The sequence below is a fragment of the Mercurialis annua genome, linkage group LG2 (genome assembly GCF_937616625.2).
Source record: "Mercurialis annua linkage group LG2, ddMerAnnu1.2, whole genome shotgun sequence".
Taxonomy (NCBI): Eukaryota; Viridiplantae; Streptophyta; class Magnoliopsida; order Malpighiales; family Euphorbiaceae; genus Mercurialis; species Mercurialis annua.
In genome coordinates, this window is record NC_065571.1 from 3586748 (window position 1) to 3608065 (window position 21318).

Genomic DNA, 21318 nt, shown 5'->3' on the forward strand with positions numbered 1-21318 from the left:
CTAAACTTTATTTAATAACTTGATTTTCACTATCGCTAATTTTGCACCATTTTTCGTTAATTTCAATGACATGGCGTTTGAATTGGAGTCCTACATAGACGTCTAAATGTTAATTTTTACCACATCATGCCATGTGACAATTTAAAGCGTCCATTAAAATTGAAGAAAACAATGCAGGAATAGCAGAAGGAACAATCCAATTGTTAACTACAAGTTTAGGAACAAGAAGGGTATGAATTAAAGTTTATGCACGATCCAGATAGACAAAAGTTTAGGGACAGTTATTGTAAATTACCCCCCCATATTTAGTAAACCTAGAATTAATCTCATGTAGAGTAAACTATTGTCATTATCCGAGAGACATGACAAAACCATCATTTTAACTTTTTAAGTATTGGGTCTAGCTAAACTAATGCAATAACTTGAAGTCTTCGCTGATCAGAAGTTTTATCCAACTTAATACGCTAAACATATGTACATTGACTAAACAATATATATACAAGTTAACCTTAAATCAAAGCATAAAATAGTTTAGTTTGAACATAGATTTATAGAATGGTGGAATTTTGACTTGGCACAAAACTTACACTAAAGCTGTAATTCTATATTTAGGTCAATCTCAACTTGGCTTTCGATTCCCATGCAAATAGATTAGAAAAAATGACACAAAAGCTTTCCAAAAGTTGACTATGGCTTAGATATTAGAATTGGAGATTTATAATACTCAGCACTCATCAGGGTGAAGAGTGCGACTTTCAAAGAAATTGGAGGTAAAACAAATCTTGCATATTATATGAGCAATTGGGAATTTAGTTTAAAATATCATATTATGGCTCCATTTCTTGCAAAAATAAACTCTCTCCCCCTTCTAAATTAAAAGGTACGTATTTAAAGTTTTTTTGTCTCAAATTATAGACACTCAAATATCTATATGATTAAAGAAAATTCACGATTAAAGAAAATTAATTTATCAATCAGAAGAAAGTAACTTACTATTTTAAGAAGCAAATTTATTTTTCAAAGAATTGCAACTTATAGATAAACTGAGTTTACCTAACCACTCTAAAACTTACACCCATAAGTGTGACCCACCTAATAAATGGCATTAAGACTTTTTTAAGTTCTATAGTTATGGCTGTGACATTTATGATCATAACTATAATTAATCATAATTACAAGTTTTAAATGGATTTTGAGCTACACAGCAATTCATGATTTTTGACCAAACTAGTTTATAATACATCATAGTATCACGATTCTGCAGGAAGTCATAAAATGGAAAGTTAAATATTAAACAATTAAAATTAATAAATAAATGAAAGATATAAATTAAACAGGTGAAATACATAAATAAAGAGTGGTGCTCCATTTACAATACATGAAGTCCAATCTGACTATGTGTTTAAAGAAACAAAAAAAATGTCCAATCTGCCTTTAGAAATTAATATTTTCAGAAGGAAGAGGACCCGGTACAAATCACATTAGGTTGTCATCCAACAGGCAACCACCAAATTTTTAGTTCAAATCCTTGCAAATTACTCCGTCTCATATAATTATTAATAAAAATCAATTTATCTAGACAAAATGGTTTCATTTAATTATATATAAAAAAACACACTTGTCCGTTTTTGATGTAATAGTAACTTTTTTCTTTTAGAATCTTTTGTTTCTTTAATGAATTCTAATACAGTTAATGAGAATAAAAATGACAATTAATCATTCAAGTAACAAATGAGGGTCCATAATTTGAGATAAGAATAGTGGAAATTAGTATTGTCTATCAATTTGAGACGGAGGAAGTGTGAATTTTGTCAAGAATCAAGAATCATTATGTAGCTCAAATTAATCACAGTTCAGAATTTTCAACCATGTTACTAAAGATTCATGGAGGTCTGCCAATCTGCACAATTTTATTCTCATGTGCTATATTTCCTATAATTCTAACAGCTATTATTGAAAATATTCTTTTAAATACTATATGAAACGGTATTTCAAAGTGTGAAATACAATAAATAGCTCAGTGTTTAAGTGTCTACCTGAAAATTCTTTTGTCCTTTGCAATTATGTATACGTAGACTTCCCCTTCAATCCAGCCTATTCTATCTCCCTTAGCAACACAGAAAGGGCCTTTAAAACCACATGAATTGATAGCTTTTGGAGAAAAATTTGAGGATTCAGACAGGAACCAAACTGTATCAGCTTTCCTTGGAGAAGAAATCATAACATTTAACTGTTCCAACCAAATTAAGGGCCTCTTTTACTGCCTCTAAGAGATGCACGGGATGATCCTCAATACGAGGAACCTCGTCCTTACATTGCATGGATCTCAAGACCCTTCCAACAATCTGCAGTTACAGAATCATTAATATCTTAGTCATCAAAATCCGACAAGTATAGTAGTTGAAGAATCTGCACTAGCACTGGGAGAAGAAAAATACAGACCTTGCGTGCATACCCACCATAAGCTATCCCGCCAATTAAAGCATGCCGTGAATTATATGGCGATGCTGCTGATTTGTTATCTTCTGATTTATATGGCAGAGAAAATATCAAAAATAGGACTACACCACAAAAAGGACACAAGGAACAAGTAATGAAGTTACCGGTAATTGATACTGTTTGGAAAATCCCCTGTTTTCTTAATCCATCCACCGTGTGAGCATTTGTACCGCCTGCCAATTGAAAGTAACCTACCATCGCAGCATAAACGTAGGCTTTATACATATTGTCAGCCAAACTAACAGCTCAAGATAACTATGAGTTTAAAAAAAGACCACGAGGCCTGTCTTTGGCAGCAGCCAAACGAACAGCAAATGCAATCGATTCCCTTGTTGCACCCCGACCAATATCTCCACTCATGGGGCGACCATCCAACTTTGATTCACAGGCAACATGCATTATTAGAGAATAAAACTAATTTCGGATGGTGAATTTTGAAAAAAGATTCAACAGATTGGAAGTGACAAGATGGAACCTGCCATAGATTGAGACAATTCAGCTGATGTCTCATGATCAAGTACATAGTGTTCATAGAAGAAACAGTTGAGTCCCCAGAATAAGGTAAGCTAACCTGTAGCCAATATAAGGTAATTCTAATCACTCAAAAACTCAACGGAAAATGCAGCTGGCCTAGTACTTGGTGACTGATATACATGTCATCACACTAGGCTTTAACATTTAGTAGCAAATGCCTGGTCCTGTACTCACTGCCACTAGTTTCAGGTATCTCAGTGAGGTTCCCAAACCATCCCAAAGCTCCTTGAAGGGAGCCATCTGCCTACAGAAATGACGAACATGCAGTTTTTTTAAGCAATGTGAAACTCGTTTGTAGAAAGAGATTAATTTAATATCAAAAAAGAAAAATTGTGTAAAATCTTAAAGCTGTAACAATAACCAAAAGTATCTAAGAGGAATGTTGCAACCTACAGGTTACATGAAAGTAAATTGAAAAGAAAGGTAAATATAATTGACATCTTCATGTGAAGAAGCTCGAAGTATCCATTGCAGCACATCTATGTATGCATTTTATCAGTTGTAGACTAGTACCTTCCACTTGTATGTATCTCTATTGCATCAACATCATTTCTCTTCAGAAGTTCAGCAGTAGCAGCAGCATCTCTTACGTATGTGACCGCTCCTAGACCATTGTGAACAAGTTGGTTTTAAATTGAAATGATCATAATTATAATAGTTTAAACTGAATAGACAAAATCCTATATAGGATGCTTGAGGACCTGTGGCAAGTACCAACGTATCTAGGAAAAACAGAAAGCCAAAATATTGAATAAGGTTACAAATGGTGAAACAGACTACTCACTTATTTTATCATAGGGGCATACAGGAAAGCAGCGGCCACAACCATAACATCGTTCAGTTATGACTCCACTCTGCTTATCAATGCCGATAACATTATATAAGTTTGGATCAATGGAAATGATATAAGTAATTAATCATAAAACTTAAAGTAAATCATATAAAGACCTTCATATTGGTACCATAGGGAAATTTTGCTGTTGATTTTACTTCCTCTAACGATATTGCATCCGCAGGACAAACATTCTCACAGGGCCTTGAACAGTCCGATGGACAATCCTCTGGATCAAATTCTGATAAGAATTAAACTAAAGTTATATCAACTAGATTTATACAGATCATAGCTATGACCTCCTCTAGAGATGGAGGACTAGAGTATAGTTTGTCAGCTGATAAAGCTTGCTGCCCTTTGATAATTATGATTGGCCATACCTTGGCAAAGGAATTTGAATGCAATATTATCATTCTGGCCCATCGAGAATCTAGACTTTTACATCATGGAATTCAACACAAAATTTTGGATATTATGAGCGAATTGATAGGGCCAAATGGTTCTGACATTTACACATCTGATAACTTGAAATTCTTTACCATCCATTATAACTCAAAATACATGTAGAAGAATATAAAAAATGAACTCATTAAAAAAAACAAAGGACTTTAAATGAATGCGAAAATTCACCTGCTTTGCGAAAATGAAGATCTTCATCATCATTAACACTAATCATAATCCAAGGCCTACGAATATCCATAATATCTCTAGCAGCTTCTATTCCTTCATTCACAGCGCTGATTATGGATTCATCAGCAGCACAATCAATGCAATCAACTGCAAAATCATACACCACTAAACCCTTAGTTAAAGGAAAACTATTCGACGCATCCGTTGCGCCATGTCATTCGTGCAACAAGCCAATGACGCGTTAGCCATGTGGGAAATTCAATGATAAAAATAATAATTAATAATTAATAATTAAAAGATTCCCTATCGCAAATGCTCATTGGATGATATGGCACAACCATTGTATGAGATAAACATTCTTAGTTAAAACACATGGGAGATCAACAATTCAAACAAATACAAACTTAAATCAATTATGATTACTAACCTCCAGCCAAAGTATAAACCAGAGAAAGATTCCTGATATCAACAGCATCCTATAAATAGATAAAACGCTTGATTGTCGAGATATCAAAGTCTGTATTTCGTAATTATGCATAAATTAGAAAGAGTGTAGCTAGGGTTTTAGATTCTCAATACCTCAAAGCTTGCACCACAAATAAGTTTGACCCAATTGCCGTTTTGAAGTGATTCTTGAGGAGATGATACCGTTGAAGAAACCTTTATCTTCTGTAGAAGATTTTTGACATTATTGAGACATCTGCTGTTCCTATCACTCACTTTTCCTGAAAAAAAAAAACACACATAGTACAGTTTAAATTAGAATTAAAATTAAAATACGGTTAAAATATTAGTAGAAAATTAGTAGAAACAGAAAAGAGAATAAGAACTAGATGAAGCAAGGAAATTACTGTAGTAATTACCGTGATGTTGAGGTAAAATTGCAGCATTAATGGAGAAGCTCAGTGCCATGCCTATCCCTACGACGAGGGGCAGAGGTAATAATTATCGTTTCCTTATAGAAAGAAAGCGAGCATTTTAACAGATTTTGGCGGTTCGTGAGAAGAATGAAGATCATTACAGTCTTTGGGCCTATTGGGCTCTTATTTAGAAGGTCCATTAGAAAGAAAGAGAAGTGACCGTAGCTCGGGGTGAGCATCCGGTCGGTTCGATCAAAATTCAACCGATGATATCCACACCAAATTAACTGATAGACCGGATAGTTAAACTAAACCACCGAATATATCATTATAACTGAAACCGAATCGACTAAATAAAAAAGAAAAAAAATCTCAAAAACGGCCGACCAAATTATGAGTAATTCGGTCGGTTAAAATTAATTTTTGGTTTATTTAGTTGGTACAATTAATTTGAATGATCAAGATTTCAAACTGAACTGATAACCGAAACCAAAATCTGTTTATACTAAAATTGAACCGACCGAACCTAAACTTTTAGCTAATGGTCAATTAACTCCAAAATTAACTTTATCATCCATTACTTTTTAAAATTTGTGAATTATAATTCAAATATCCCAATTTTAATTAATTGATAAAAAAGTTAGAGGTTGATGGATTAAAATTTGAACTAATTGATCATTATATTAAAAATTATGAGGCCAACTCCTAGAAGTTAAAAGATACCAGGATTATAAGTTCGTGTAACTCGTTTGGAAGTCTGATAATAGGAGATCGATAGTAATGCTTGAAAGATACTATGACAAAGGTATTAAACAAATAATTTTATAACTTAATAATGTTTTACAGTTATATTAAGTTTGATAATAGCTCTCAAATTAGGCATATCCATGAATTGAGTTTGCATAACACCATAACCCTTAACAAATCTAAAATAACCAGTACCAGAAACAACTCCAAATTCCCTTGTCTCCATTGAAAAAATATCAGATCCTTGAATTTCCAAAGTGCTACCTTTATACCCTCCACCACTAAAAATCAGTGAAAAAATCATATACAAACCTTTCCCATCAAGTTGAGAGTTCATATAGGTCCCTTGGGCCCTACCAATAGCATTGGACTCAATTGTGGGCCCATCTGTAATTAGATCATCAACAACTGCAAGTGTTCCAAATTTTAAGATGTTGAAATTGGTGGGCCCATCTTTTCCGGCCACCGTGATTGCTGACGTGTCGTGGCCGGTAAAATAGTCATGCACGTAGACTATAAGATTAGTTTGTTTACGGTATTGTTGTTTAGGGATGGTGTAGGCTAAGTAGATAATAAATAAGGTGAAGATGAAGAGGAGAAAATTGTTGGACATTTTGCTATTTATGGGTTGAAATTAGTTTTCAGTTGTTAGAAGGAAATCAATTGATTTGTGGGGTTTTAAGGGTTTGTTATAATAATTTGATGGATGATGAGAATATGCATTGTGAAGAAAACGCCATTGTTCATGGAGGAACAAATGACAACAAGATCAGCATATTTTTAATTTTTTAATTACAAAATGGTTAGGAAAACTAAGCTTATTTTTTGTCTCATAAGTAAAAATTATTTTCTATTTTACTTAGATACATACAATTTAAATTTTAAAAAAAACTATGTCATACTTAGTGAAACTCGTTCCTAAAAATTATAAAATCGATACAGGTCAACCCTTTAAATTATGTTTGTATATAGTACTACTATATGTTTAGAGAAAGAGTTGATTTTGCACGATTTTGTAGGTATAAGGATTGAGTTACAAGGATTGAGTTACGTGGAACTAAAGTTTAGAGATATAAATAATCTTTGAATAAAAGTTGAAGGTCATTTGTAACTTTTGACAATAATAAATGTTTTGACTTAAGTACTAATGTGCTCTGTCAACTTGTGAGTAATAGACAATTAACATATAAATTAATTTTATAAGCTTTAAAATTGGCAATTATGGTTAATTAATCCCATTTTTACAAGTTAGCTTACAAATTAAGGGATAAATTACTAATTAAATTGAGAAAATAAATTGCAAAAATGAAGTTAATTGATCACAACCACTAATTTTACGACTATTTTTTTTTATAAAATTAAGTTATATGCTAATTATTCACTATTTATAAATTGAGAAGGCAAATTATCACTTAAACTATAAATGTTTCATTGATGAAAACGCCATATATTTGGAACCATAATGAAATTCGTAATTTATATGCATGAATGTTTAGACAGTGTTTCTTCCTCACAAGAAATGAAAACTTGCACTTTGTTAATTATGGAGTAAACTTTTTAGTAAATTATTTTAAAGCCCCTGTTTGTCAGATCATCCTTTGGTCCCTCTTACTAAAAAATCAAACGATTTGATCTTCTATTCTTGATTTTATCAATAATTTAGTCCCTCTGTCTATTTTTGGCGTTAGTCAACCAAGTTGAAGGATTTAGAGGTAAATTTATTTTGAGAATTGTCGGTGACCGAACCGACCGAATGTGTACCTCTAATCTTTCGTTAAATTTTTTGTCCGGTATACTTGTTCTTAAAAATATAATTAAAATCCAATATTAATTTTATTAATGTAAAAGTTAGTGCTAAAATAGAAAGAGATTTGAAATTTTGAGATTATTTTGTAATTAAGCCTCAAAAGAAACATCCTGATTCTTAAAATAAAAAAAGAAACTCCCTAATAAATATGCATGTTTTAAGGAACAGTTAATGCAAAAAAGACCCAATTCTTACCATTTTCCCTTCCGTTTCTCTCTAATCACCACTCTTCTCCTAACATCCACTTCACCCCCAAAACAAACACAAAGCATATCCAAACAAAAAAACAAGACAGAGAAAATTTTGGACAGAGAATTTTCTTCTCCATCCTCTTTTCTCTCTGCTTCCTCTTCCTCTCCAATGTCAAACAAATTCATGTTTCTTGCTCCTCAAGCTACCCGTTTTCTCATCTGATCCCAGTGCAGGAAAACTTTTTTCTGATCCTCACAAAGCCCTCCGTTTTCCTGCACTTTTCAGCATTGTTTCCTAATAGAAATGAACCGTAATGTTCTTGTTTTATTTTCTTTTATTTCGTTCTTTACTATTAGTTATAAAACAACCCTAGTTTCATGCAAAGACCCGGATTCTTACGTCCTCGCCTGTGGCGCGCCGAGCGACGGCACCGACGGCGACGGCAGAACATGGGTGGCCGACACAAAACATGTTAAAGCTCCTGGGAATTCAATTGTAGCCGCCGCTGATACTCAAGACCCGTCGTTGCCGTCTACGGTACCGTACATGACCGGAAGATTATTCACGAATGAATTTACGTATACGTTTCCCGTTCCGTCAACTAGCCGGATTTGGGTCAGGTTACATTTTTATCCGGCAACGTATAGCTCTCTTGATCCTAATAACGCATTTTTTGACGTTACTGCGAATAAATTACAGCTTCTTAAAAACTTCAGCGCTTCCATTACGGCCAAAGCTTTAACAATGGCGTATATTATTAGAGAATATTCTTTATCACCGGTTAATACAGGCAATCTTGCTATTACATTCACGCCCACAAAGGGAAATTCTGATACGTATGCTTTTGTTAACGGAATTGAAGTTATTCCGATGCCGGATATTTACCAATCCGCAGGGATGGTCGGGTTTAGTGATCAGACGGTTGATCTGACTGCATCTTCCATGCAAACTATGTTCAGGTTGAACGTTGGTGGGCAGTTTATTCCTTCAACTAATGATTCGGGTCTTACAAGAATATGGTACGATGATACACCGTATATATTTGGTGCTGGTGTGGGTATTACCAATCAAGCTAACATTAAAATTCAGTATCCTACGACAGATGTGCCTAAATCTATTGCACCGTATGATGTTTACAGTACTTCGAGATCGATGGGGACGGATTCGAAGGTGAATGTGAATTTTAATCTTACTTGGTTATTTGATGTTGATGCTAATTTTACTTATCTTGTGAGGTTCCATTTTTGTGAATATGAATTGACAAGGGCTAATCAGAGAGCTTTTAATATTTATATTAATAATCAAACGGCTCAAGAGGGTGCTGATGTGATTGGTTGGGGAGGATCTAAGGGTGTCCCTGTGTTTAAGGATTATGCTATGTATGTTGGTGATCAAGCTGGGGATGATGAGTTGTGGGTTGCATTGCATCCTAGTGTTGAATTGAAGCCTGAATATTATGATGCAATTTTGAATGGGTTGGAGGTTTTTAAGCTTAGTGATCCTAATGGGAATATGGCAGGGCCTAATCCTGTGCCTTCTGCAATGTTGCAAGTTGCTGAAGAAAAGAAGAAATTTAAACCGAAAAGCTCGAATGGCGGTCCGATTATCGGTGCTATTGCTGGTGGGGCAGCTGGATTAGCCGTAGCGGCTATTATATCGATTTTCGTTCTGAGAAAGAAGCGTGGTCTTACCGGAAGTCAGTCCGGGAGTCATAATTGGCTGCCGCTTTACGGTCAATCCCACACTTCAGGAAGCAAATCAACAATTTCAGGCAAAAGCACTGCTAGTAGTCACCTATCATCTGTTGCACAAGGTCTATGTCGCCATTTTTCGCTCCCCGAAATCAAACACGCTACGAAGAATTTCGATGAGAATAATGTGATTGGAGTTGGAGGATTTGGAAAAGTTTATAAAGGGATTATTGACCATGGAACAAAAGTTGCAATCAAAAGATCAAACCCATCTTCAGAACAAGGAGTTAATGAGTTCAATACAGAGATTGAGATGCTGTCTAAGCTGAGACACAAACATTTAGTGTCATTGATTGGATTTTGTGAAGAAGATGGTGAGATGGCTCTTGTTTATGATTACATGGCAAATGGAACCATGAGAGAACACATTTACAGAGGAAATAAACCTACCTGTTCCTTGTCATGGAAGCAAAGGTTAGAAATTTGCATAGGAGCTGCTAGAGGACTTCATTATCTTCACACAGGTGCCAAATACACAATCATTCACAGAGATGTGAAGACAACAAACATTCTGTTGGATGAGAAATGGGTAGCGAAAGTCTCCGATTTCGGATTATCGAAAACCGGTCCCAATCTCAACAGCCAGAGCCATGTCAGCACAGTGGTAAAGGGTAGCTTTGGATATTTAGATCCTGAGTACTTCAAAAGACAACAACTCACAGAAAAATCTGATGTTTACTCATTTGGGGTTGTTTTATTTGAGGCATTATGTGCTAGGCCAGCATTAAACCCTAATCTGGCTAAAGAACAAGTTAGTCTTGCAGATTGGGCATTACATTGTCAAAAAAAGGGTATCATTGAAGATATGATTGACCCCCATATTAAGTCTGAAATTCAACCAGAATGTCTCAAGAAATTTGCGGAAACCGCCGAAAAATGCCTGTCTGATCATGGAATCAATCGTCCTTCAATGGGAGATATACTATGGAATCTTGAATTTGCTCTTCAATTGCAAGATAATCCTGCTGGAGCTAAACTGGTCTCAGAAAAGAAAGGCATTGATACTTATGGAATAACCAAACAAATGCATAGCATTGAAGAGGAGAGTTCACACAGTGAGGATACGGATGAGTTCAACAACACTGAAATTTTTTCACAGATAGTCAATCCAAGAGGAAGATGAATTGGAGCAATTTAATTTTCTGTTATTTTCTGTTGTCATATTATTTACTTTTTTTTTTATTTTCTTTTGTAATCATCACCTTTTACAGTTTCTTCTTCCTTTCTTGAAGCTATGAACTAATAATAGTTAGGCTCTTTGATGAACTTGCAAATCTTTTTATGTAACTTCTCTGTTTTAAATGTTCCTCTCTTGTTATTTAAGCTTCTTGTGGCTTGTAATCTTCTTGATTTGCCTTAATTTTATTTTACAATGGATATGTGATTATTAGTTACAACAATTTAGGCATCAAATAGAGTTGATTCAATTGAATACCGATATTTTGAAAATTCACAAAAACTGTCTCAAAAACTCATAATGATGTTTAAATAGTAAAACAAATGAAACTAATCCGGATATAAAAGGAAATAAAATACGAAAAATCTAAATAAACTGTCATAATCGAAAATGGCAATTTTAGAGGCCCAAACGATAATTTGGCCGAAAAGCGAGTGACATGAGCAAAGCTGATGTGTTTGGCCCGTTTAGTCGTCTAAATCGCACATCTTCAACTTTAAAAAAATTATAAAAATGCCATTATATCAGTTTGTGCTCCATTTTCTCCGGAAAGTTCAACTCCGCATACACAACCGCATCAATTTTATTGGGCAATCTGAATATTAAAGGATAAAACGAGACAAACTGTCAAATCTAATATTGTAATATTGACATCAAGACAAACTTGACCTTAATTAATTTTTGAATAAAGGTACAATTCACCCCTCAACTTGACGAAATATTAAAAAAATTATTTTAGAAATTTTTGAATCAAACAGATCGGCAACTGAATTTATAAAAGGCCAATTCCCATTACCGATCAAAACTCAAGGTGCCTTGTCCTCCATGGATCTTCTGCACAAAACTTTGATTCGGAGCTCTGAATTTTTTTCTTGTGATATCAATTTTTAAATCTTCAAATCACTCAATTTCACTTCTTGTAGCATTATCTTTTTGTCTAATTAAGGTAATTATTGCTCTCTCCTCTTCAATTTATTGAGTTTTTTAATTTAAATTTAACTTTTGATTCAGCTTGCTAGAGTTTGTTTTTGTTAATTTTGTTCATATTATAATATTATAATGAGTTATTAATAGATACAAAATTTCAAAAATCTCATGTCACTGAAAAGAAAGAGACCACATGGGAAAGCTTATAAAAGAATAACAATTTCACTCCTTTATTGAACATGCGTTTGTTATTATAAAACCAACATCCCACCGATTTTAGCATCAGAGTGAATTCGGGGGCCCAAAACCCAAAGTTCACCCTCTTACCAGTTCTCCCATTTATATTATACATGAGATCCCGTAATCACAAGCCTAACAAATAGATCTGTTCATATTGAATTTGATTGCATCTCCGGATCCACCAGTTATCATGTAGAGAGAATTAGCTAATTACCTAAATTAGGGAAATATTAGCATTTGGTAACCCTATAATTTTAACTTGATTTACATACCTCAAGCGTGTCAGCCACTTATTTTTTTACCCTGCCGCTTTATTATTTATACTCCACTTATACCTAACATGTTTTATTCATAGTTTCTTCTTCTTTTTTTTCTTCTTCTCTTCTTCAGCTCATTTAAAGAGAAAAAAACAACAACAAATCAATAATTAAATTTAAAATCTTCAATTCATAACAATTTAACAAATTAATTTCTCTAATTCTATCATTACTTTTTAAAAATTTATTGTGACTTTCAAATTTAATTTCGATCCGCTTGAATTTTTAATTCGTACGTAATCAAATAGTTTCAAATTTCACTTCGAATTCAAATCTAACGATCATAACTTTCTCCAAAAACAAAGAAAACTGTAAATTATTAATTTATTTGTTCTCATTAAAAATCTATTAAAAACGGTTTCAAACAGTTTCAAATACAATTTCAATTGCAGTTTCAAACCGTTTATAAAGGTTTCAAACAGTTTAATACAATTTCTAAAAAACGCTTTCAAACAGTCTAAAAAAAATAACAGTTTCAAAAAAACAGTTTCAAATCGTTTACAAATGTTTCGATTAGTATAAAACAGTTTCAAACCGTTTACAAAGATCTCAAACAGTCTAAAACAGTTTCTAAAAATACTTTCAAATAGTCTAAAAAATAATAGTTTCAAACAATATAAAACAGTTTCAAACCGTTTACAAAGGTCTCAAACTGTCTAAAACAGATTCTAAAAAATACTTTCCTATAGTTTATAAAATAACAATTTCAAATAGCATCAAACAGTTTCAAACCGTTTACATAAAAAACTAACAGTTTCAAAAAAACAGCTTCAAACCGTTTACAAAGGTTTCAAACAATATAAAACAGTTGCAAACCGTTTCCAAAGATCTCAAGCAGTATAAAACAGTTTCTAAAAACACTTAATTTCAAACAGTTTAAAAAATAACATTTTCAAACAGTATAAAACAGTTTCAAACCGTTTACAAAGGTTTCGAACGGTATAAAACAGTTTCGAGAAAACAGTTTCAAACGATTTCTAAAATTAATTTAAAACATTTGAAAACCAGGTCAAAATATCATTAATGAAGAACATTACGATTTTTTTAAAAAAAGTTGTAAAAAAATTCTAAAAAACGGTGCTACAATAATTTAAAACAACATGGAAAAAAAAGTAGAAGAAGACTAAGAAGAAAAAGAGAAGAAGAACTTTCTCATCTATCACCATCATATTATCTTTTAAACTCTTTTTTTATTCATTTTTTTTTCTTAGAGTTCATTTGTATAATGTGAAAAATAGAAAAAACAGATTCGAAGAAAACGAAAAAAAAAGTGCAGAGGAAAGAAGAAGAAAAAGAAGGGAGAAAAAGAAGAGAGAGAAAAAAAGGAAAAATGAGAAGGAAGAAAGAGAAAAAGGAGAGAGAAAAGGAGAGATAAAAAGAAAAAAACGAAAAAAAAAAAGAGAGAGGAAAGAGAAAAAGAAGAGAGAGAAAAAAAAGGAAAAATGAAATATGCATGTGTTTAAAAGAAGGAGAGTAAAAATACAAATAAGTTATTTTACTAATTGAGGTACAACTAAAAATAATAGAAAAATGGAGTGAAAAAGTAAATTTTTGAAATTGAGGTATTTAGAACAAATAAGTTAAAAAAAGGAGTATTTTGTGCAAATTCCTCTATCATGTATTATACTTCCATTTTGTATTTTTAATGTCAATTTGATTATTTATTTCAAGAATTGATTATTTATATTATGCAATGATTTTGTTTAATGAGCTGAGACTAGTGATAGATCCAAGAACGTGCAAGTCAGCTTTATCCCGTTCGTAGGGCTTTCCTATGAAAGAAGATGGATCTTGAGCTTAGGCCCCGAGTCCAATCTGATGACAAAGTTAGCAAAGGGTATAATTGGTATGTTCAAAGTGTATTGACAAGTGTGAGATATTATATACCCCTCAAGAGTGGCTTTGGGCTTTATATTTATAGGCCAGCGCGTGGACCTTCTCTTCCTTCAGCGATACGGTTCCATCATTAACTCCCCTTTTGATACCCATTTTAGTTAGATATTTATATCTATTTCTTTTTCTGAAATGGATTGCTTGCTAACTGAGTTTTTGGCCCGATAGTGGATTTGTCCTTTTTTTTGCGTGTGGTCTCTTATAGGCTGTCATGTTTTATTTAATACGCTTAACACCTTTTTGGATTACTGCGTTGTTTCATTTCCACTTTCCATTTCAAAAAAAAAATTCTAAAACCCATTGTTGCCTAATTTTTTTGTTATCTTTCACATTCCTTTTGTCTATCTCTTTATCTTTCTTCTTTATTTCCTTTTTCCTCTCTTTTTTGCTGCTTGTTCATTTCTCATGACTGATGGTTATCAGACTGTCATTGCTTGTCACAACCCAAAATATTGAGCCGCAACCGGCGCTAGGGAACGGGAGTGGTAGCTCCGGAACCCGTAGCAAGCCTAAAATCACAATTTATTTTTTCGCAAATAATATAAACAAACAGCGTAACACAACAGAAGCAAATATATAACACATATAAACATTTACACTAACTGTTCTGTTAACCTCGCGGGCTCTAGTTACCGTACCCTGTACGAACTGGCCTCGCGGTACTATATACATCAGTTAGTGTCTCAAAACATCACACCGGCATCTGGGGCCGTGGATCATATACAAAACACGTAGCCTATTAAGAAGCATATAAACAAATACAGCAGTTGATATATACAATCAAAATGAACTGCTGACTAGGCTACTATTCTGTTGACACAGGACCACTACTGCAGCATTAATAGAAGTCATAAACTAATATACAGATGACTTCTGCACTCCAAAATTGGCCTCTAGCTAAGTCCACAAGCTAAGCACCTGAAAGACATCAAAGGTGAGGGGTCAGTATTTGGGGAAATACTGAGTGAGTTTGCATTTACTAACGGTATTATTATAGAAATATAGCATCGCATTTTAAATCAACATTAATACAAAAATACATATGAACAAGTACTCGATCCTTTCGAAACTAAAATCTTGAAACATAACGTAACTCACTAATATTCAAATCATACTGATTCCAATAGTCTAACCCGGGAGCGTTCACGTTCAACCACGTCAGTTAGAACATATCTCTTAATCCCAAAGTGGCACTAGATACGGGGCTCAGGTTACTCTAACCGAGTTCACTCTCGTGGGGCTCAGGTTATTTTAACCGAGTTCACTCTCGTATCCAATTCATATTTTTAACTTTCATAATCATATCATCCATGCATATCAGATCGTACCTCATAGTCAGACACGCTAGACTGACACATTACTGGTGATCACACAGCCTATTGACACCCAATAGGTAGCTAGTTTCGTTGGATCGTATACTAGGTTCTTGTACGTAAAAACTTATTCCAAACATATAACATATCGGTAATTCAAATATATATAGTGCGATGCATATCAATAACATATAGATAGTAATACCAAAATAGTATCAATTGATAATACACGAAAGTAAAATGCAACTCACAGTGACCGCAATCCAAGAAATGATATGATCGATCTGATAGTACACTCTTGTCAGTCCGCTTCCACTGACTCCACTACTCGCTGACACGTCTGGTAAATCGTTAATAGTTAGACGTGATTTCCGCATTCTTATACGTATAATTCTTTTAAGTTTTAGGATTTAGTTTTGTTTTACACTTATTTACGTATTCAATATCTCTAGTCGTATAAACGACTTAGCGAATACAATTTCTCATAATTGAGAATCGCTTAACGTCCTTGACGTTTTCCATTATTATTATTTATCTAAAACGTCGAGCTAATCTCGAGATTAATGATTCTCAAAGTCCGAAACCCGTCTTTTCACGTCCAATTACTCTAAACGTCAAACACTTAGGTCAATTATAGTTTGTATACGCGTGGGGGCGAGTTGGGGTGCACGGGTGTGCGTTTTGGTGGGTGCACGATCGTGCAACCGAGTACACGTTCGTGCACCTCAGGGGTACACGTTCGTGTACTTACTGTACACGTTCGTGTACCATGAGAAGTACACGTTCGTGTACTTCAGTACACGATCGTGTACCTCGCTAGGTGCACGTTCGTGTACATCAGTACACGTTCGTGCACCCGTGGTACACGGTCGTGTACCACGTGCACAGCCCCGGAAATCAGATTTTCCGGGGTTCCGCCACAATCCCGACGTGCTAAACATACCCACGCTCGATACCCATATCTCGGTTTCTTCAAAAACGCCATAATAAACCCAAAAACGTCAAATTCAATCCAAAATCATAATCTCATGAAAACAGCCCACAAAACCATCGTTTTCATGCCAAAACCCGACCTCTTACCTTAATTTGATGGCCGGAGGTGATAGAGCTTTCGGTTCTGAAGAAATCGCCGCTTGAATCACTCGAATCGGATGTCGAACAGAGAAACGGCGGTGAAACGACGGAAATCGATCGGTAATCTCTCAATCTCTCTGGACGCTTCCTGATCCTCAAATTCATATTTTCATTTCATATATAATCCGGCTAAAGTGCCACTTTGGTCCTTGTTTTTTTTGCTTACTATCATTTATCCTGTAAACTTTTCAATCATACGATTTAGTCCATAGCTAAATCGATAAATTCTTTTATTACGACTTATACGTATTATTTATATCCTATAAATAATACAAAGCCCGATATTAACACTTTCCCGCCAAAATCCAATATTTCAATTTTCGACACAAAGTGGCTAAATTACCACTTTGGTCCCTGCACTTCATTTTAGACTTTTCTTGACATTTTTCCTTTTAATTCCAATTCTAACTTTAGAATTGAAATATAATCTTAATTTTCTCATAGTTAACTTCTCAAAACCGACCTACTTGAAACTTATTTACTTTATCTTTTCAAAAATTCTTCTGATATCACCACTCTGGCGAATCAAAACTGGACACGTGGTCCAATTAGCTAATTAAATATTTTGGGGTATTACATTGCTACACTGAAGAAGTATCTCTGTGTCTTATATGAAGAAGACCTTATCACCTTTCGGAGTTTGTATGGCGCGCTTGATGAGTTTGGCATGTTTGTTCCTGGTGCCGATGTTCTTCCTAACGCTGTTCTTCCTCCCCTTCATTCATTTGTTTTTGAAGAGCAAATGTTGGTCGGCCTCCATTTTCCTTTGGACCATTTGGTGCTACGATTTCTTAATCTCTGGGGTATCACTCTCTCTCAATTGCATCTGAACGCCATTCACCAAATCATTTGTTTAAAGTCTCTCTATTTTCTCCATGGCGAGCAATTGACACTGACCCGGATGCATTATTGGTTTAACTCTCCTTACGGCTATAAAGATTGATGCCTTTTTACTTTAAGTTTCAGGTCCATCCTGAAGATGTTTAAGGACATCTCGAATTTTTCTACAGAAGTGGAAGAATAGATGTTTTCTTATTTCTCATCCCAATGAGTTTTTCGGTCCTTGACGGTGGCGCTCTCATGTTGAGCAGAAGGCCTCCTTAGATGTTTCTTGGTCCGAGCGAGCTCTCATGAATCAGATAGATTATACTTATTGTGAGAAGCTGATTCAGTACACTACCTTGATTAGTGACTAGATCTGGTGTTTGGCCACTCCTTCTGCCCCTATGTTGGAGGTTATTGCTCCTTCAACTGGTACATGCTTATTTCTGGTTTACTTTTTGGTGTGTTTAACGATCTCTATTATCTGTTTTGTTTATGTCTCTTTTCTTTTCTCTGTGTCGGTCAGTCTTTGCCGACTGTTACTTATTTTGCTACGGGGGTTGTGGTTCCTGCCGCATCTCAAAAACGTCCTAGCGATGATTCTTTGCCTTTGCCAGCAAAGAAGAAAAGCAACTGTAGGGATATGCCTCATTCTTCTTCGGTATTATCTGCTTCCGCTGGTGGGACATCCTCGTCCGCTTCTGCCAAAGTTTCCGAGGATGCTCCTTCCCCCTTGGCTCATCCAGTTTTTTCAGCAGCGATGACTATTTCTGTGGCTCTAGTTTCCCGTCCTCTTCATGGAGATGCACAAGTTTCTTCCGCCTCCTCTCTTAAGGCTGCTGGTAATATTGTTGTCAACATCCCTAGCATTTTTGTTCAAGCTAGTTCTTATTTTATCATGCCCTACGGTAGTCGGCGCAACGACTTAGGTGTTCTTCGTACTTCAGGATTTTATTGGGAGGATGGAACATCCCTCGCACTATTCTCGCCTTTCGGACAATGATTTGTATGATTCTATTTGCAATGGTTCCTTCACGGTTGTCGACGGGTTTCGTAATGACCAAGACCTATACATTGCCCAAGAGTGCGAGCTAGTGGCAGAGAGGGTTGATCTCCGTTTTGAACACCCCCAATGGCAGATAAATGTAGCTTGTACCTTCTTTTGACTGGAATTTTTCCTAGTTAATTTGTTTTCACAAATTTTTGTTGATCATTCTTATTGTTGGCAACATATTTTGATATGGTAGATATAATTTTCCTGGGTTTGCTTCATCTCTTGTGTTTTTCTTTCTTCACTTAATCATATGTTGATGTTGTTGTTGTTTCTGTTTTGTTTCTCAATTCTGTTGCTCTATGAGAATTATTTCTCAATTATTTTTGGCTGTTTTCCTAGCAAGACATGTTTCTCGAATTATTTGGTCATTGCCTTATGAAACATGTTTCTCAAATAATTTTTATATTCTTTTTGTCGCTTATATCTTGGTGCTTTCTATTTGGAGGTCGGAACTTCATTTCTTCTTCTTTTATTTATGATTGTAAGTTCATTCATAATACATTTTTAGATTCTCTACATTCCAGAAGATGAGTACTTCCTCCACTTCTCTTGTTTCTAATTGGTATGCTCTTCTTCTCATTGCTTTCTTTATGCGCTATGATCCTTCCCAATTACTATCTAGCTTGCTTAATCCCGTGTTTCCTTTTCTAATCTTCGCATCTCGTAGGACCAGGTCTCCCACCTGAAACTCGCGGGATCACACCCTCTTATTGTGGTAGCTGCTTGGCTTCGGTAAGCCTCTACCCTTACGCCCGCCTAATTCCTTCTTCTACGAGCTGATTTACGGACAAGAATTTTCTCTCTTTGTTTGTTTCTTTGTTGTAGTGTTTTATTCTCACTGTTGGCATCCCTATCTCTACTGATATAACAACTTCCATTCCGTATATCAGCTTGAAGGGAGTTTCACCCGTCCCCTTCTTTGGTGTTGTCATGTACGCCCATATGACATTGTGTAGCTCTTTTGCCCCTATTTTCTTTGAACAACTCCTGCTTTTGAATGGTGTCACTGGCCTGGCAAAGAACTCTGTAATTTCCTTTTACTTCATCCAACCATTTCTTCAGTCCTTTGCATATTGTTCGGTTCGTGACCTCCACCATTCTATTTGTTTGTGGGTGTGCCACTAAGGTGAATTTTAGGTCGATTTTCAAGTTCTCGCATAAGTCTCTAAATGAGGCGCATTCGAGCTATTTACCATTTTATGTTACCAGCATTTTTGGTATTGCCGAACCGACATTGCCACTTATCTCTAGAAAAACTTTGAAATTGGGAGTGCAATATTTATTTAAAACATTAAATTATTAAAGGTCTTATAAAACAGTAAAATGGAAGAATTCGCATGTGTCGTTGGTGAAGAAAGCGGGCGCGCTGGTTATCATAAAGTCCCATCCTTTTGTGTTTGAGTTATACAAACCTTATTTATAACAACTTTCAGGAAGAAGACTTGATTTAACCACTTGATATTTGGTTGATATATTGGTGTATTAATCGTATAAAAAATACATTTTTAAAAAAAGCTTAATCGAGCAAAAATATTCCACTTCTTTTAATTTTTTCGTTTATAGTCTCACCTTTCAAATTTTTTAATTTTATCCTATATTTTAATTTTGTATTTCAATTTTAGCCTTTTAAAATCTTTATTTTTAGCATATATTTCAAGTTTGTGGCGGTTAATGGTCTCACGTGTTTTAGATGAGAAAAAAATGTATATTTGACTACAATTGAAATATGAACGAAGGATTAAAAAACTCCTCAAACTTGGCACAAAGTATCAAATACATCCAATGTCATGAAAATGGGTTAAAATGGTCCAACAGTTGCAAAAATGGATTAAAAAAATCCAAAGAGAGTGGATAAACCACCCCCTAAACTATATCAAAACCGGATCAAATAACCCCTCCATTTACCGAAAACCACTCCATTCCGACCATTAACCACCACAAACTCACTGAAAACCATCATACCCTACCAAAAAGTGTCGATAACTTTTTTTTTAATTTTTTTATTTCGGTGCTCCTCTTGCGGAAGATACTGGTTGATGAGCAGATCTACTTCTCGCCGGAGGATCAGGTGCTCCTCCCTGAGGATCTGCCGGAAGAGGAGGAGTTACTCCTCCTCCGAAAATTTAAAAAAAAAATAAAAAAAATTAAAATTAAAAAAAATTATTTTCTTTAAAAAATCTTTTTTTTAACTTTAGATATTAATTTTTAAATTTTAAAAAATATAAGGACTATTTTGGACTTTTTATCAAGAGAGTGTGCTTCACACACAGTGTGAGAGTGGGCGAGAGCGCGTGGGGTGGGTGGGGGTGTCTGACCTGGTTTGCATAGGTGTGGACGTTTTTGATCCGGCTTCATAACATTGGGCCTATTTGATACTTCGTACCAAGTTCAGAGAGTTTTTTTGTATCCTTTGTTCATTGATATATGTTTAACGTTTTTAAAAAATTGAGTCAAAAACGAAAAAGAAAAAAAAAGGGTTTTCCAAGCAGGTAAACTAGAATTAACAATTATCAAATGAATCATTCAATAATCTGATCTGAAATATCATAAAGAATAACAGAATTCAATGTTAGTAGATTTTCACAAAGT

The 21318-nt window shown here is 34.7% G+C and overlaps 3 protein-coding genes across 7 annotated transcripts; 1 reads left to right on the forward strand and 2 right to left on the reverse strand.

Moving 5' to 3' along the window:
* Positions 1–989: 989 nt before the first annotated feature.
* On the reverse strand, positions 990–5475 carry LOC126669868 (uncharacterized). Of its 5 annotated transcripts, XR_007638584.2 has the most exons (14): positions 5359–5475; positions 5075–5220; positions 4923–4971; positions 4496–4642; positions 3982–4106; positions 3818–3887; positions 3547–3637; positions 3208–3277; positions 2975–3070; positions 2775–2913; positions 2604–2690; positions 2443–2525; positions 2037–2345; positions 990–1258 (listed from the first exon to the last, which is right to left on the reverse strand). XR_007638584.2 is itself a non-coding variant. In XM_050363446.2 (13 exons), exons 1-13 carry the CDS (start codon positions 5405–5407, stop codon positions 2196–2198), a joined length of 1299 nt encoding a protein of 432 aa, XP_050219403.1. In that variant the 5' UTR covers positions 5408–5475; the 3' UTR covers positions 1305–2195. The 5 variants fall into 5 exon arrangements, 4 of the variants coding, with proteins under 4 accessions (XP_050219403.1, XP_055960553.1, XP_050219402.1 ...); XM_050363446.2 differs by lacking the exon at positions 990–1258 and having other exon boundaries at positions 1305–2345; positions 2443–2522; XM_056104578.1 differs by lacking the exon at positions 990–1258 and having other exon boundaries at positions 1305–2345; positions 2460–2525.
* Positions 5476–6184: 709 nt separating this feature from the next.
* LOC130015073 (dirigent protein 1-like) lies at positions 6185–8286 on the reverse strand. Its single transcript, XM_056104568.1, has 2 exons — positions 8105–8286; positions 6185–6719 (listed from the first exon to the last, which is right to left on the reverse strand). The coding sequence occupies exons 1-2, from the start codon at positions 8284–8286 to the stop codon at positions 6185–6187; spliced, it is 717 nt and encodes a 238-aa protein (XP_055960543.1).
* On the forward strand, positions 8136–11252 carry LOC130015076 (receptor-like protein kinase ANXUR2). Its single transcript, XM_056104576.1, has one exon. The coding sequence runs from the start codon at positions 8405–8407 to the stop codon at positions 10973–10975; it is 2571 nt and encodes an 856-aa protein (XP_055960551.1). The 5' UTR covers positions 8136–8404; the 3' UTR covers positions 10976–11252.
* Positions 11253–21318: the final 10066 nt, after the last annotated feature.